Source organism: Hevea brasiliensis, chromosome 16, assembly GCF_030052815.1.
Source record: "Hevea brasiliensis isolate MT/VB/25A 57/8 chromosome 16, ASM3005281v1, whole genome shotgun sequence".
Taxonomy (NCBI): domain Eukaryota; kingdom Viridiplantae; phylum Streptophyta; class Magnoliopsida; order Malpighiales; family Euphorbiaceae; genus Hevea; species Hevea brasiliensis.
Window position 1 is genome coordinate 58,743,237 of NC_079508.1, and position 16,515 is coordinate 58,759,751.

Here is a 16,515-nt window from a genome sequence, read left to right on the forward strand (position 1 = left end):
TCCATTGCCAGGCACCTAACCAAGACACTTCGAGTGAAAGCCGAGTATACATGAAATTTATAAAATAATAATAATAATAATAATAATAATAATAATAATAATAAAATGATATTTCAATGTGAATAAATAAATAAATAATAGTAAGTTTGGGCTCTTAAATTATGTCCACTAACGCACAGCTTTGGAGCCAAATGAGCTTTCTAGAAGTCTAAAACACAACAACTAGAGAAATTCTCAAGTGCTTATATTATTTGTTAGCCTACAAGGCAAATCGTGTTCCCCACAATTGAAGAAGTGGCATCATTTTTCTATAAAACAGGCTCATGCAAATGCAATGCAGCATCTCCCTCGTCATGAAAACCTTTTGTCATCTTCTACATCTCCTCTATCCAAAACCATGCCATTTTCCTTTGTTCTTTCCCCTACCACATTGCCAAAGCTACTTCCCACTACAAATAGGACATGAAATTTTTATCGAGGACCACTATACACTTTTTGTTTTTTGGTCTGGCGTCTGTTCTATTCAATTGAGGTTTATACATGACCAATTAATCTCTAACACATGCCCAACTACTAATCAACCAAACGTAACTTTTCAAAAATGCAAAAATCATACTACATTTTTTTAGAGAAAACAAAATCATACTACATTAAATAGGGTGATGGAATTTATTGAAATTTTGGGTTCAAAAATTCATTGGGTTATTTAAATTATTACACGGACGACGTTTTGTTATAATTTCTTCATTTTTGTACTTAAAATATGTGTGACCTTACTAATAATTTCCTAAAATATCCATTCTCTTTCATTAATTTTAAGGCTAAGGTTTTATATAATAGCTTTCTTGCAGGACTGAATATATCATTTATGATTTGGATTGCTATTGTTACTGTAAGCAAATGGAGTATTGCTGCAATTCTTTAATCTTTACCCTAATTTTCTATTTCAAGACCAAACTATCACTGGTTCCACAATAATTGGACCTATTTTAGGAACATGGTAATAAATTATGACAGCTTTATTGTGCCTCCTATATTAATGTCTTAGCATTAGAATGTTACCATTAAGAGAGAGACATCCATTTTTAGAAAGAAAAAGAAAAAAAAAAGTGAAATGGAAAAGTGAAAACTGAAAACGATCCAATTGGGCTATTGTTCCCAGAATTTTTGTTCTTTTCAATCTTGCAGTCTCTGTGGCTGTGAACATTTACAAGCTGGTAATGCCTGTACCTATTAGTAAAGTCAATAGGGAATAAGTACAAAACCCCATATCATGTGATGAACCAAAGTTGCGGAGCAGCAACATAGAGAACTTTTTATTACATGTAATAATTTTGGTATTTGAGTTTTCAGTTCTTGACTTCCCTGACAAAACAATAACAGACTAAAAGAGAAGAGTGCTGTAGTACAATTTACTAGAAGTTAAAAATTCACTGCTAGGTCCAATGGGTACGCTGAGAAGAGACAATGCACGTATAGGCATACTCTGCCTGACGCCTCTGCCCTTCTCTATCTCTACTTAGTCTTCAAAATTTCTCATTCTAAGCACCTCGTCTTCCTTATCTTCTCATAGTTGCAAGATTTCAGTAACCACTAGAAAGTATATTTCTTTTAACAACTTTCTTCTCCCAGTCCTCTTTTTTCTTTTTTTTGGGTGCCAAAACCAGAGAAAATGAAGCTGTTGTTTATGTTGTTTTTGCTTGCAAATATTGCAAATTCATTGTTTACTCCAAATGGGTCAAATTCTAATAGGTTTATGGCATCTGAAGAAGGATACCAGAAATGGCTAAAAGCAAAACAATTGGATTCTTTCAAGCAAGCTTTCTTCCAGAAAGCCAAAAACAAGTTCAAGCCTTGTTTAACCATAAAAGTGAACAAAAAATTAAGCTCAGGAGGTTTAACAACTGTGCAAAAAGCTCTCAATTCTATACCAGTTGTCAATAACTGCAGGGTGATTGTCTCCATTAGCGCAGGAACTTACAGGTAACACTTCATTGCTCAGAGGTCCTATGTCTATTTGACATTTTCTTTTTAACTAAAACATTATACTTGTCAGGTCTAGTTGACTTACATCTTAATATTCGAATGGATCGAAATTCAGGGAGAAGGTTGAGATTCCTGCAAGCATGGCTTACATTACCCTAACGGGAGCTGGAGCAGACAAGACGATCATTGAGTGGGATGATACAGCAGACAAAATGGGGCATGGAGGACATCCATTGGGTACATATGGCTCTCCAACATTTGCCATTAATTCTCCTTATTTTATTGCAAAGAACATTACCTTCAAGGTCAGCGTTATAATCTTTTTATTAGTTGCAATATTTTCTGATTTTATATTATGATTATTTCGCTAGTTTCTTTCTCTGTTCACTCCTTACCCATTTTACCTTGCGAACTACCCTTTCTACTCAAGCTTATTAGTCATTTAGGCTAGCTATTTTTGATAAAATTTCAAGTGCTTCACTATAGAACAAGGCCCCATCGCCACCTTCGGGAGCTCTGGGAAAGCAGGCAGTTGCGCTCCGAATTTCAGCGGACACTGCCGCATTTATTGGCTGCAAGTTCACTGGAGCACAAGACACCCTTTATGATCACATTGGCAGACATTACTTCAAGGAATGCTACATTGAAGGTTCTGTCGATTTCATATTTGGAAATGGGCTCTCACTCTATGAGGATTGCCATTTGCATGCTATCACGAATAGTTTTGGGGCCTTGACAGCACAGAAAAGAGAAAGCTTGCTTCAAGAAACGGGCTTCTCCTTCGTCAATTGCAAGGTTACAGGGTCAGGTGCTCTCTATTTGGGCAGAGCATGGGGCACTTTCTCAAGAGTTGTCTTCGCATACACTTACATGGACAAGATCATTACTCCTGGAGGATGGTCTGACTGGGGAGACAAAAACAGGGAAATGTATGTGTTTCTCACTTACTATCACCAACAGTTGCAATAATCTGCTCATTCTAGCTTAGCTGGAATTTGAAAAGCTAATCAGACATTCTTGAAACGTAGTCCATTTTAGACCAATTTTTAGTTAACTTCTGTATACTAAGAGATAAAACTTATTTGTGCTACAAACGAATGCAGGACTGTATTTTATGGACAGTACAAGTGTTCAGGGCCAGGGGCAGATTTTGGAGGAAGAGTGTCATGGTCTAGGGAGCTCACTGATCAAGAGGCCAAGCCGTTTATTTCAATTAGTTTCATTGATGGCCATGAATGGCTTCCCAGATCATGAAATCTTCAACCTTATTCAGAGCACATCAACGTCGATCAAAATTGTAAGATTAACATTCTATCTTGATAAGAGATGTCAATGAGACCACCTGCTAATAATTCAAATAAAAAATGTTTGCTCAGTTGTTCCTTAAAAACTATGGCCAAGGGCTTTCAGCACGTTCGCAAGATCAACTATTTGAACAATTTCAGCACCAAATAGACATCCGTGTTGATGCAATTAGAGTTGAGAAGTACAGGCTTGCATAATTTATTAAGAATTACATAAGATAGGTACTTAATCATATGTACAAATGAACAATATACAGTAATATTCACAATTCCAACACTGCTCCCCCAATCCCCACGTGAAGATGATGTGGCAACTTGCGCTGCTTTCCACTGAATTAACTGAACAATATCCACCCGCTACAAGCGACAGCATCACTTAAGTTTGAGAAATTATTGAAGTTCCAATCAGTATTATTATTGGCTACAACAAAACACTCACAAAGAACAAGATTATAGTGACTAGTGACAATTGAGGAGAGCAGTCCAAAATAGTAAAAGGAGTTCTACCCATGGCAATCTAGTTGGATCTTAACATGAAATAATAGTGCACAAAGAATTGTAAACACCCCCCCCCCCCCCCCCTGGAACAGATCACATAATTGAATTCACTTCGGTTCCACTTAAGCATATGTTTGGATAGGTGAGGGCTTGCATTGATGTTAGTTCTAGCATTTATCATATATACATTTTCTCTAACTGGACATATCCACTGAAAGAAGGTCAGTTTCAAGAATGATGATTAAGACGTGTTTGATGGTGAATTTGAAATGCATACTACTAAGGTATAATTTTCAAAATCACCCTCTAAGATTTGCTAAAATAAAATCTCTCTTTTTCATAAGTTTAAATCATTGTTCATATAATTTGAATTAAAGACCAAATTCAAATCCTTAGATTTCAAATTCTGTATCCAAATGCAACCTTGGTGATTAATTAGGTTGTGCTGTTAAAAATTTGAAATACAAGGATTTGATTTTATGTTGGTTAAAATTGCAAAACTTGTGATTTAAACTTGTAAAAGAGTATAAAATTATGTTCCAACCAAATTTTAGAGGGTGTATTCAAATTCCACCACTTGAGTAAATTCATTTTCAAACAAATGATCATCCACACTTATGAATCTGATCTCAATTTATGGAAACACCCGACCAACATTCATAATCTAATAATCAAAGAAAATTTGTGCAAAGCTCATTCAGATTCTTTCCTTTCAAATCCCAACTATCCAAATGCAATTTTAGCAGACTTCAATTCAAATGATTTTGTAATTCAATTCATATGTTTAACAATATGATTTTATTAGGATATATGACACATTCAACTAAATTTACTGATTGTAAAGGAAAATGAACAGGATCTAACTAATTTCCCATAATATCTAAATTAATTACAAAGTTGCTCTGAAGGGCCTTTAAGATATTTGATATTATATCCCACTAATTATTATTATGAATGAATTGAATCCTCACTTAATCCAGCCTCTTTTAATCATATTCTCCACCCTACAGAGATGTTCAATTTTTTTTTCTCCATGAAATTGAATTCTACAAGCTTAAGGGTCTTCAAAAAAATTAGGGGCAAATCCAGTTAAACATTTTGGATGATTTTCAACTAAATTTAAAGTGATCAAAAAAACAAACACCAATACAAAAAGCACATAGAATTGCTAAAGAGATAAATGCATAGCAAGGTGTACCAGAAAGGAAAATAATCAAGACTGGAAGAGAGTTACAGTTGCAATATAACCATTTTTCATCACCTGTTAACAGCACAGAGATCATTTATTAGCAAGAGAAATGCAGTAAGAACTGCACCAATATAATATTATAATTACATATAAGGCAAATTTTTTAACAATAGCTCAACTTTGATTCAAGATTCAATATTGATCATAAACCTATCAAACAGCTTACCTCAAAGGCAATGTTCTGGTAACCATAAACAAATGTGGATCCAAAAGGATTACTTGTAGAACCCTGTGTTTGGATAGCTGCTCGGCCACAGTCTCCAAGGATTTCCTACATTGAATAACTATTCTTTAGCTATAATCCTTCACTAATGCATGACAAGAAAAAAAATATATTAATGCCAAAAATTTAAGGGAAATAATAAAAAAGAAAAAAGAAAAAAGAAAAAAGAAAAAGAACACATACTAGCACCTTGAATACATGCACGTACATGAGAATCAAAAATCTTAAAGAATAAGTTGATCTTTTGACTTGAATAACCAAAGAAAATTTACTTTAAAAAAAATTCCAAACAAAAATTGAAACAAGCAATGGTGAAAAGTTATACCTTAACTTGGTCCCACTTCGTGCTTGGCGTAATATGTTTTGAATTATTTACTTCAGCAAAGCCCCAAAATCAAGCAAGAAATGAAAAATAGTTTTATCAGTTTTTCCATTAACCGTATCAACCAAAGTCTTCCAGGAACAAATAAAGGAGTACAGTCTGAACCTTGAATAACAAAGTTGCACTTTATATATGAGTTAAAATCTGCATGACCAGGGTAGTTTGTGTGCAAAACAAACTTCTTGATCTTATGAGTCTGCAAAATGCCAAAATCACAATGGTTATAAGCATACTTCTGTGGAAAAAGATTACTACACAGAGCATCAAGATAAACCCTTCCAAACTGACATACCCAGCTCCAAAACCACAAGTAAGAAGGGGAGGTGGAGAAAGACATTAATACCTGTCCATCAAATAAGATGTCCAAACCACGAGTGAAATAGTTATAGAAGTAATCTCCACAAAGGGTTGTGCGTGGCCGAGGGTCTGAAGCAGAGTGAATGACCATTTGGTCTACCTGTACAGCTAATAAAATCAATATACACCAACTGCCATATCTTTGTGAATCTAATGAGAGTCTAGCACTATGCATAATGATTATGCTAACAGTAGTAGGACAAATACACCCACAGGGAACAGGTGTTGGAGTTGGGGTGAGTTTTCCAAAAATAAGTAAAAAGGTGACTCAGTTTTGGTCTCCTTTCAATAGAAATGGGTCATACATCTATAGATCTACATCACCAATTTGATCCAACACCACAAACAAAATCTTTTATATTCATAATTTGATATCCCCATGAATGTGCATCATTAAGTCAAGGTAAGGAGTCGATTGCAGTACTGCTTGCTAGGTTAAAATCCCATACTGTCCAATCATTTATTAGTCCTATAACAGAGTACAGATTGCATGTAGAAGATGTAGTAACTCTATATTACCTGCTTTTGATGAATTCCACAAGGACGACCTAATTCAGTCCAAACATCCTGCATTCAAAACAAGAGGTACACAGGATAAGTGACACATTGATAACCATTGTAATATCCAAGGTTTTCAGACCAGGGCCAATCTGCAATCCAGTGAAGGTAGAGGCTTAGAAATTAAGATTCAACAGGAGTCAACCAATATATTGTTCATCTGAACACTGTTTAATAAATATTAAATTTATATTATGTAATTAACAATCTTTATAAATTGATATTAATATATTAAATTCTTTTTAATATTAGTATATTAAATTAAGATTATATTATATTCAATAACTATAATCCTTTACAAATTAAATTCAGTATATTTGCGTGTATATCATAAATATATCATTTTAATATTTAATCAAGTTGTCTAATTTACTTTTAAACTGCAATTAATATTACTTAATCTCTAGTGAATAGTCATTGCACAAAATTGACTATCCAAAAACACCGATAATAAAATTGTACTATCCATAATAGGAGTGTAGAGTTACTTTTTGAAGAAACAGACATTGCTATTGCATTCAGGAAGTTAAAAACTTAAAAACAATGATATTTTGTATTTTTTGCCATTTAAAAGGTTGCCGCTCATCACTAACCAAAAAGATGTCGTTTTGTACAAAAATTGGCCAAAAAAAAAAAACATCAAAACCAGTTTGGCAGTCAACCAGGTTTTGTAATTCCCAATTTTTAAGGATAACTCACACCAGCGATATCCAATTGAACCAGCTGGACCAGGCCGGATAACATCACATCTGAGTGCAAACAAAAACCCATAAAAACTCAATTTTTTACCTAGAAAAAAAAAAGAAAAGCAAATAAACTAGTGAAACTTCCCTCGTGAAAACTCAATTCTTCAACAATAAAGACTATGGTAGATCATAAAAGAATAAAAATCAACAAATCAAATTTCCCACCATTTCAAAAAAAGCTTATTCTTATTTGATATGGTAAGTTATCATTCCACCATCACAAGTGTGACAAGAAAAAACTTCACAGCTAATAGTCCTTGTATAGGCACATGACTATTGTGATTGCATTATATATGGGGTTCACAAATGTAGTTGAAATCATAATGATGGATGCATCATTTAATGAATGTAAATTTGCATGCACACAGAAATTATAATTTTGGAGCTCAAACGCATACAACAAAAACTTACCTGTGGTGATGCACCAAAAGGAATATGCTGCCCCCCTGTGGAAAAATATAACTCTTCACCAAGCTGCACATGTCAATATGGAATTAAAACAGATCCAATCTATACAAAGTAAAGAAATAAGGTTTTAACCTTAAAAAAGAATACAACACCATGTCTTCATGATATTTTCAATCAATATTGATGCTAATAGCAGGTAGTTATTCACTAGAGATATTGATTAGCTGACTACTAGACTCCTTTTAAAAAACATGTCTGGGTTGATTAGGGAAGTGCCTAACCTTAACATGCACCTCTTCCATGTAAAGGCTGCCCGAAGGTAGTGGAGGAGCAGAAGCCTTGTCCATTAATGATCCGACACCAACTTTTTTATCTGTAGAGCTATCATATATAGACACACGACATGTTACTGGTGTAGTGCCATCTGGAAACTCCAGTGGCAGTTCCGCTGCCAGGAAAAATAAAAATGATTAGAATATTAAAATTGCTAAAACGATTTTATATGTGAATGAAATAGACTACACTACCTTCTCCATCGTGGCAGCAATCTGTATATTGGCTAGGAATTGGAAATGCAAAGGATAGGCCCTATATATTATATACATCAAAATGAATACCACAGTAGAAAAATAAGCACATTTGGAAATAAAATATTCTAGCTATTAACTTTTCCATGTACATACCGGGTAGAACAGAGTGTACACTCCTCTATCTTTGTCATAAATTCCAGGAAAGGTTGGCCCAAAGAGTGCATATACGGCTACAAAAGTAGCTAGAGTGGATGGTCCCCTAAATGTTAAAACAACAGCCAACAATCATAAAACACATAAATAAAGCCCAAAAAAAAAAAAGAAGTTCAGACAGCCTACCCAATAAGGGAAGTGGCATAGCGCATTTGCAGGCGTTTAACATCAAAAATTTCAATCAAGCGTAGTCTCTAACAGAACCAGAATAAGAGTAAACAAACTAGCTTAGATGTAGCCAACAATAAAGGGCACATTTCAGAGATATAAAGTTAAAGCAAACAAAATGAAAATTCCTCGTCAAAGATGTAAAATAATTAACAAAGATGGGAACACACACAAGAAATTTGCCTGACAAGAAAATTTACTTAGTACCTGGGACCAAGGATCAAACCGAAGATGAAAACCATGATCAGGAAAGCTAATCACAATGTCAAGTTTAAGAGGCTCCTGCATGTAACAAGCATAGTCATGAGTGAATGTATAGTTACAGAAGAAAGAAGAGGTAAAAATAGCTGAAGCTATATCCTTTCGGGAGTTTCCAAGCTGGGTTAAAAGCAAGTCATATCAGAGGTTAATTTTTGAGTCTGACTCCCTTTTGTTGGTGCAAGCTTTAAGGAGTCAGCAACATAATGTCTTATTTTGGATTCATTGTTATGGATTGTAAATATCTGTTGAATGAGTTAATTCATTGCTCTTTTATGTTTGTTAGAAGGTCAGTGAACTCTGTCGTGCATGTTTTGGCACAGTTAGTTCTAGTTCTGATCTTAAGGAGTGGAGGCCCTCCTGAATTCATGTATGATGCTGTTCTTTCAGATTTAACTTAATGAATTTGGTATTTAACTCAAAAAAGGAATGAAGAAATAGACAGCTGAAAGACACATGCGGAATGGCATACTTACTTTTTAAAAACTTAAGTGAATCATCTAACCAAAAACATAATACTTCAAGGTTTACCACAGACACCACATCCAAATAACCTAAAATTTTATCTCTGGGAGGATTACCTCATCATAATACTTCACGTGAACGACGTCGTAAATGTTAGGCTGCTGCTCGATTTGGGCAAACGCTTCGCATATAGGCATCCCTGAAAACAAATCAAAATAAATTGAAATCCAATTCTTAGATAATTTCATTTGATGTCTTTGTCGGAATCCAAGCAGAACAAAATTGGAATCGGGACGATCGGTGATGAAACAGAAGTAGAGAGAGAAATTACCGAGAGAGAAGGGACCGATACCAAGACCAGGGCGGAGATCGAGAACTATTGCGCCCATGGCAGTGCCCTCGCACCGTCGTCGAGGTCGCTGGGGCGGAGGCTGGTGCTGGTGCTGGTGCTGGTGCTGGTGCTGCAACATATTGAATTGGATTAGGTGTAGCCTGCTTGCTTGTAATGCTTCGTTATGGTGGGAATAATCTCCGTTACTTTCTCAAATTTAGGCGTTGGAACGGTTTCCTTTCTTTTTATTGTAGGCCAAGCTTGGAGACACAAGGATTCTGAAGCCTGGATTGTAACCCGGTGCACGAAATGTCAACAGTCTGGGCGGGTCCCACTTCTTCGAACCTTTGGGCTCTATTCCTTCTGCTATGATAGTCCCTAGAACGGCAACGGGTTGGGCGGTTGAGGCTAGTTTTGCAATTCCTGCTGCGACCCATTTTCAATAAAATGGGTTTTGGATGTAATCAGAAAATATATTATCGTACATATAATTAAAATAAAATTTGTAAAATGAAATTAATAAAAAAAACTTTAATTATAATTAAAAATCTTAGTTTAAAAATAAATTTTCATACTTTTAACAATTTTAATCAATTTTTTATTTTTTAATTAGATGTTATAATTTTTTTATTGTTGATTAGTTTTCATTAATGGGCCAAAAACCTCCATTTATTTCATGGGATTGGAATTATAAAATTGAATAAATAACATATTTTTTTTAGTTCAAAATACTTTAATTTGATGAAAAAGTTTAAGATTTTGATTTATTAATTAAGTTTATAGATTTTATTGAGAAAATTTTTGAATCTCTTTATTTTGTCAAATGCTAATTTATGTAATTGTTAGCATAATTATAGCAATTAGCATAATTATAGCAATTAGCATAATTACAGTAATTAATATGATTATAGGAGATTTATAGCATAATTATAGCAATTATTATTCTTGTCTAAATTAGCTCATATTTCTAAATTAGTTCATATTCTCATGTATAAATAGATGTAATATCTCTGTAAATGTTCACAAATACACAATCCTTTCCTTCATTACTGTATTCTTTCTTCTTATTTATAGTTTCTACAAGTAATGAAGGAAAGGATTGTGTATTGATATTACATCTATTTATACATGAACTAATTTAGAAATATGAGCTAATTTAGACAAGAATAATAATTGCTATAATTATGCTATAAATCTCCTATAATCATATTAATTACTGTAATTATGCTAATTGCTATAATTATGCTAATTGCTATAATTATGCTAACAGTAATAATTATTAAAATATATATATTTTTTAGAAAAAAAAATTAAAAACTTGAATATTGGAAATTTTTTTTTACCAATTAGGAGACGAAAACTTTTTTTTTTTTTAAAAAAAGGAGACGAAAACTCATGAGGTATTTATTGTCACGCAAGAGTCTCCATCAACATCGAGTTGGCTCAAAGGGCCCCTTCTCCCTTGTGATGAGGCAGACAGAGGTGTGAAATGCAAAAGGTGCAACCATAATGGCTGCTACGTGGTCTTTGGGCCTAATCGCATTAAAAGTTTTAGTGACCTTTTTTTTGTACAGAAATTTTATTGACCTTGAGATTAAGCAACTGCACAGAAAAAAAAAAAAAAAAATATATATATATATATATATATATTTATATAATAAAATCGATTAAAAAAAATTACTATTTATATTAAATTATGATTATATTTATATTAAATATCTGAATTTTTAAGCGTTGTTATAATTATATTTAAGGGATAAAATTAAATATAAAAAATTAACAATAAATTATAATACAATACATAAATTTTTAATTAGTTAGTAAATAAAAATTTTAAATACAATTATAGTTTAACATAAATATTTGATATTTTTAATTTATTGATTGAATTTTATATTTAAAAAAATATATTTTATATTTATTTTTAAATAATTTTATAATAAAAATATTTTTAATAATTGAAATTAATGTGATTATCCTTTAAATCAAGTCAAATGAATTTTTTATGTATTTAAATATAAAATATAAAAATAAAATAATATATTTTTATAAAATATTAAAAAAAAAGAATTAAAAATAATATATGACATATGATATATGATATATAATATTAAGATATATAAATTTATATGTAAATCTAATTTATTATGTGAATAAAAATATATGATATATAATATTAAGATATATAAATTTTATATAATTTATATGAGTTTTTTATATTATAAATCTTATAAACATAAAAAAAATAAAATAAAATATATGAGTTTTTTATAATTTTTTATAAAATTATTTTTTATTTTTTAAATAAAAGAATAAAATTATAGAATCATACATTTTATTACATTGATTTTTTTTTATTTCTCTTCATTTAAAATTTAAACTCATTAATAAATTTTTTAAAAATTTAATAAAAAATCAGTGAAAAAAATTTATATTTAAATCGATTTATTATAAATTATAACATTTATTAAATAAAATACACATATTAATTAGAATAAATTATATATAAAATATATATTGTATTTAATGTATCTATAATTAATGTGTGATATATTCTTTTTAATTTTATATTTTTTTAAAATTTATTTTATAAAAATATATGAAATTATTTTTATATTTTATATTTGATACAGAGATTTATTTGATTTGATTCAAAAGATAATTATATTAATTTTAATTAATAAAAGTATTTTTTAGTATAATTTTTTTAAAATAAATATAAAATACATTTTTTAAATATAAAACTTAATTAATACATTAAAAATATTAAATATTTACGTTAAATTATATATAAAAATTTTTATTTATTAATCAAATAACATTTTAAGTGCTATATTATAATTTATAATTAATTTTTTAAATTTAATTTTATCCTTTTAAATATAGTTATGATAAATTTTAAAAATTATAAATATTTCACATAAAATTAAAAAATTTAAATATAATCATAATCCAACCTAAACATTTAGTATTTTTTATTCAAATTAACTTATAATAAACACACAAACGTTGTGATTTTCATTCCCCTCATTTTTCATCCCAACAGTAAAAATTTGTTCCATCGTTATAGGTAATTGCAATTTTTTTTTTGGCAAATTTTGCTAATATTAAAAATTTTAATTAACGTTTCCCTTTTCCCTTATATTGTAACTTTTTTCTTTTTTTCCTTGAAAAAAAAAATAATTAATTTGTTTACCTTTTTCCTACAAATTTTAATTCACGTTTTATTGTATACGTAATAATTGTATAACATGTTACTAAATAATTATTATACATGTAAAAAATATTTTATCTAACCTTTTGAGTTTGTTGGTGTAATTCCAACATTTTTGAAAACTTTTTTTTACAGTATATTTCATTTTCCTATAAAATATCTCCAGGATTTCTTTATTTTTTTTTAATTTTAAGATATTTCTATTTATTTAAAGTATATTTATCTTCCATCATTATTATAATATTAAATTGTCGTGAATATTTTTGTTTATCATATTATTCTTCCATTTTCATTTTTATATATATTATACATATAATTATAAATACATAGATACAGGTAAACAATAAATGGAGGCATTAAATTATTTAAAAACAACTGATTTTCATATATATTAAAAAAAATAATTCAAAGTTTATTCATTTATTCTGCATATGTGTAATCTGAATCCTTAAAGATAGGTACAGGTTCATCCCACCTAAAACTTTCCATTCAATTTGTTTCTTGTCCACAATCTTTTGCGGCTTTCACTTTCTGTTCCTTTTACTTTTTTCAATTCCATCTTATACTCTTTTGACTTGGTGGACCAGTAATTGTTTCTTCTTTATTTTTAAATCCAATTTTTAAATTATTATTAAATTCTAATTCTTAATATTAAACAGTATTTTAAATTATTTGACTTAAAATTAAAAAAATAGAGATTTAAATATAAATCATGTCCCTAGTCAAAAAATATATATATATAATTAAAATTTTATTTCATTATTTTGAATTGCAATGATTTTATAGGAATTTTTTAATTTTTTTAATTTTTATATTATTATTTTTTTAGCGAAATATTATTATTACTTTTGAAAATTGAAGAATTTAATGGGGACGTTTAAGCTTGAAAAGAAATAAGTAATTTCTTAAAATTTTTAGGTTAATATGTAATTTTAACTTTGACTAATGAAATTTAGAGTTCAGTAACAAATAATATAAATGGTAATTTTTTTTTAATTTACTTGTCATCTATCTGGGTAAATAAAATTTCTCTTGGAATTGTTATGGAGTATTTATTATTGATATTATCATATGGTACTTATTATTTATAAATTAACTTATTTATCTACTAAATATTAATTTCTTTTATGGGAAGCATTTATTTTATTTTAATTATTTTTATTATTATCATTATTATTTTAATTTTCATAATTTAAATAATTTTTTTATGTTACTATTTAATATCTCCTTAAATTTTTCAAAATCATTTGTCATATATATGTATATAAAATGGTGCTTTTATCAATTATTTATTTTAAAAAAAATAAATTACTGGTAAAAAAAATTAAATAGATTTTTTTAAAAATAATTTATTTAAAATATTCATTAAATAAAAAATAAAAGAAATAACTATGTTTTAAAATTTTTCACTTCTTAAATATAATTAATAAAAATTTATTCATTAAAAATATTAATTAATTAATTTTAAATTATAAAAGAAATTCTTACAATGCACAAGCATACAGTTAATATACATATATGCGTGGATTATTTTGATTGTCGCGTTTGATTTGGTTTTACATCAATAAAGTTATTTACATATTCATTTATCTTATCTTTATTAATTATTAGGCTAAAATATCAATTAAATATAAAATTTTATTGATACTCAACAAACATGACAAGTAATTTTATTTAATATTATGGGTTATATTTTTAATATTATTATTATTTTTTTTAAATATGAGTTTAAATTCCTAATTTATCGTACTGCAAGATATAGGTGTATTATCACAAGTTAGTAATTTTTTTAATGGGTTTCAGGTTGAGAACTTTGATTAATTCATGGGATAAAAGGTGATAGAATAATATAAACGATTAAAACCATAAAGTGGCGGAAAGTAGAATTTGAAAGATGAAATCCAAAACGTCTCATAATATTAGAAGTTCGAAAAGTATATATTGAAGAGAATAAAGTGCTTTTCCCCCCCAACCCAAACAGATCTCTTACAATTTTTATAATTTCAATTTAAGAAAATTTCATTCGTTGAACCAAAAAGCATAAAGGCTTAATCATGATAAACACGAAAAAAAGCCTTTTTTTTTTTTTTTTTTCCAAATTGATACCGCACATATTATTTGAATGGTTAATTTTTTTAAAAAATATTATTTAATTTTAATTACCATTTTTTTAAATTATGAGTCAAGTCCTAAGCACTTAATTCCCAAACAAAAGCACTTTCACATTCACATAATTTCAATTTTGATTTAAGTGATTAATTAGTTGAATTTTCACGCTAAGCATAAATAATTATAAAAAATGTATAAATAAATTATTTGATAAAAAATAATTTTATTTTATATTTTAATGAATATATATTATTAAATTTGAATAAGAAATATAATTAAACATGAAAGATATTAACAGTTTCATTAAATATTTAATATAATACTTCTACTATAGGCACTTTATTATCTCTCCATTTATTTTAAAATGATCAAAGGATATGCGTTTCTTAATTATGTTTTTTCACATATTTTTTAACTTTTATCTTCCATTTTATTGTTTTTTTTTTTTATTAATATTAATACAGTTGCTTTTGTATAAAATAAAATTTGTGCCCATTTTCCTTTTATACGCTGCATTGCAATTCATTTCTTGAACACAAGTATAAAAAAAAAAGGATAAATAATAATGTTAAATGAAGAGAGAGTTACTTTCTATTTGTGCATGTATATATATATATGTGTAATTATTTAATGTATATTAAATAAAAAGATAAAAATAGTGGAGTTGTTATTAAAAATGTGAAATAGTTCTAAAAATATTCATGTTTATTGTGATTATATTATGTAATATTATTTATTATTTAATGATTGTCTTTCTTATGTGAAAATTTAGTGTGAATATTATGTTTAATACAAGGCAATATAAATATAATATTTCGTAAACAAATAAATAATTGCATAATTTCCTGAAAATGTATATAAAATATATATTTTTAATAAAAATATAATATATTATTTTATAATTATTGGGGTTTCTTTTATAATTTTTTATTTGATTTTTTAATGATAAATGAATATTACGTGCTTATCATGGGTTGTGAATTAAAAATATTTTGCTTAACTCTGTTTATATCGTATAATATGATAAAAAAATGATAATATTTTTCATTAAAAAAATGTATTCTATTAAAATATGACCAATTGAAATTTCATAATAATAATAAAGCAGAGCTAAAACAAAACCCATATGGAAAATAGTAACATTTAGTTTAAAAGCTTCATTGAAATTTTAATATAAAATATTTTTTGTCTATAAGTTTTTCCTTATCAATTATTAGATAAATGGCCTTCATTTTTTTCATTTTTGTTCCCTCTCTTTCCTTTTTTTTATCTACAATTGAAATGTTTTTATTTGGTTGTTAAAGAGAGCTGCGCCTCTAAAACAAAATCAAATAATATAAGAGCCAAATAAATATTAAAATAATGCCATAAGCCCGCAATTATCACGAAGAAGTTGTGAAATAACTTCAAGGGTCATCAAGTCAATAAGCATTCATGTTTGCTTGATTGCATATTTCCCCTTTAAATACGTGTAATTACTGCCTCTCAATCTTAAATGAAGGATTCTTTAATCGAG

At 28.6% G+C, this 16,515-nt stretch overlaps 2 protein-coding genes across 4 annotated transcripts; one reads left to right on the forward strand and one right to left on the reverse strand.

The window, feature by feature from the left end:
• The first annotated feature begins 1,477 nt into the window (after nt 1–1,477).
• On the forward strand, nt 1,478–3,634 carry LOC110651264 (probable pectinesterase 53). Its single transcript, XM_021806539.2, has 4 exons — nt 1,478–1,983; nt 2,102–2,291; nt 2,473–2,915; nt 3,090–3,634. The coding sequence occupies exons 1-4, from the start codon at nt 1,673–1,675 to the stop codon at nt 3,238–3,240; spliced, it is 1,095 nt and encodes a 364-aa protein (XP_021662231.1). The 5' UTR covers nt 1,478–1,672; the 3' UTR covers nt 3,241–3,634.
• On the reverse strand, nt 3,426–10,075 carry LOC110651263 (PHAF1 protein At3g51130). Of its 3 annotated transcripts, none has more exons than XM_058137904.1 (15): nt 9,677–10,075; nt 9,462–9,544; nt 8,830–8,904; nt 8,581–8,648; nt 8,395–8,500; nt 8,239–8,299; nt 7,993–8,159; nt 7,715–7,777; nt 6,519–6,566; nt 5,986–6,099; nt 5,748–5,838; nt 5,586–5,635; nt 5,204–5,308; nt 4,987–5,049; nt 3,426–3,665 (listed from the first exon to the last, which is right to left on the reverse strand). In XM_058137904.1, the coding sequence occupies exons 1-14, from the start codon at nt 9,813–9,815 to the stop codon at nt 5,002–5,004; spliced, it is 1,218 nt and encodes a 405-aa protein (XP_057993887.1). In that variant the 5' UTR covers nt 9,816–10,075; the 3' UTR covers nt 3,426–3,665; nt 4,987–5,001. The 3 variants fall into 3 exon arrangements, with proteins under 3 accessions (XP_057993887.1, XP_057993886.1, XP_021662230.2); XM_058137903.1 differs by having other exon boundaries at nt 3,426–3,629; nt 9,677–10,074; XM_021806538.2 differs by having other exon boundaries at nt 3,426–3,647; nt 9,677–10,073.
• Between the last annotated feature and the right edge of the window lie 6,440 nt (nt 10,076–16,515).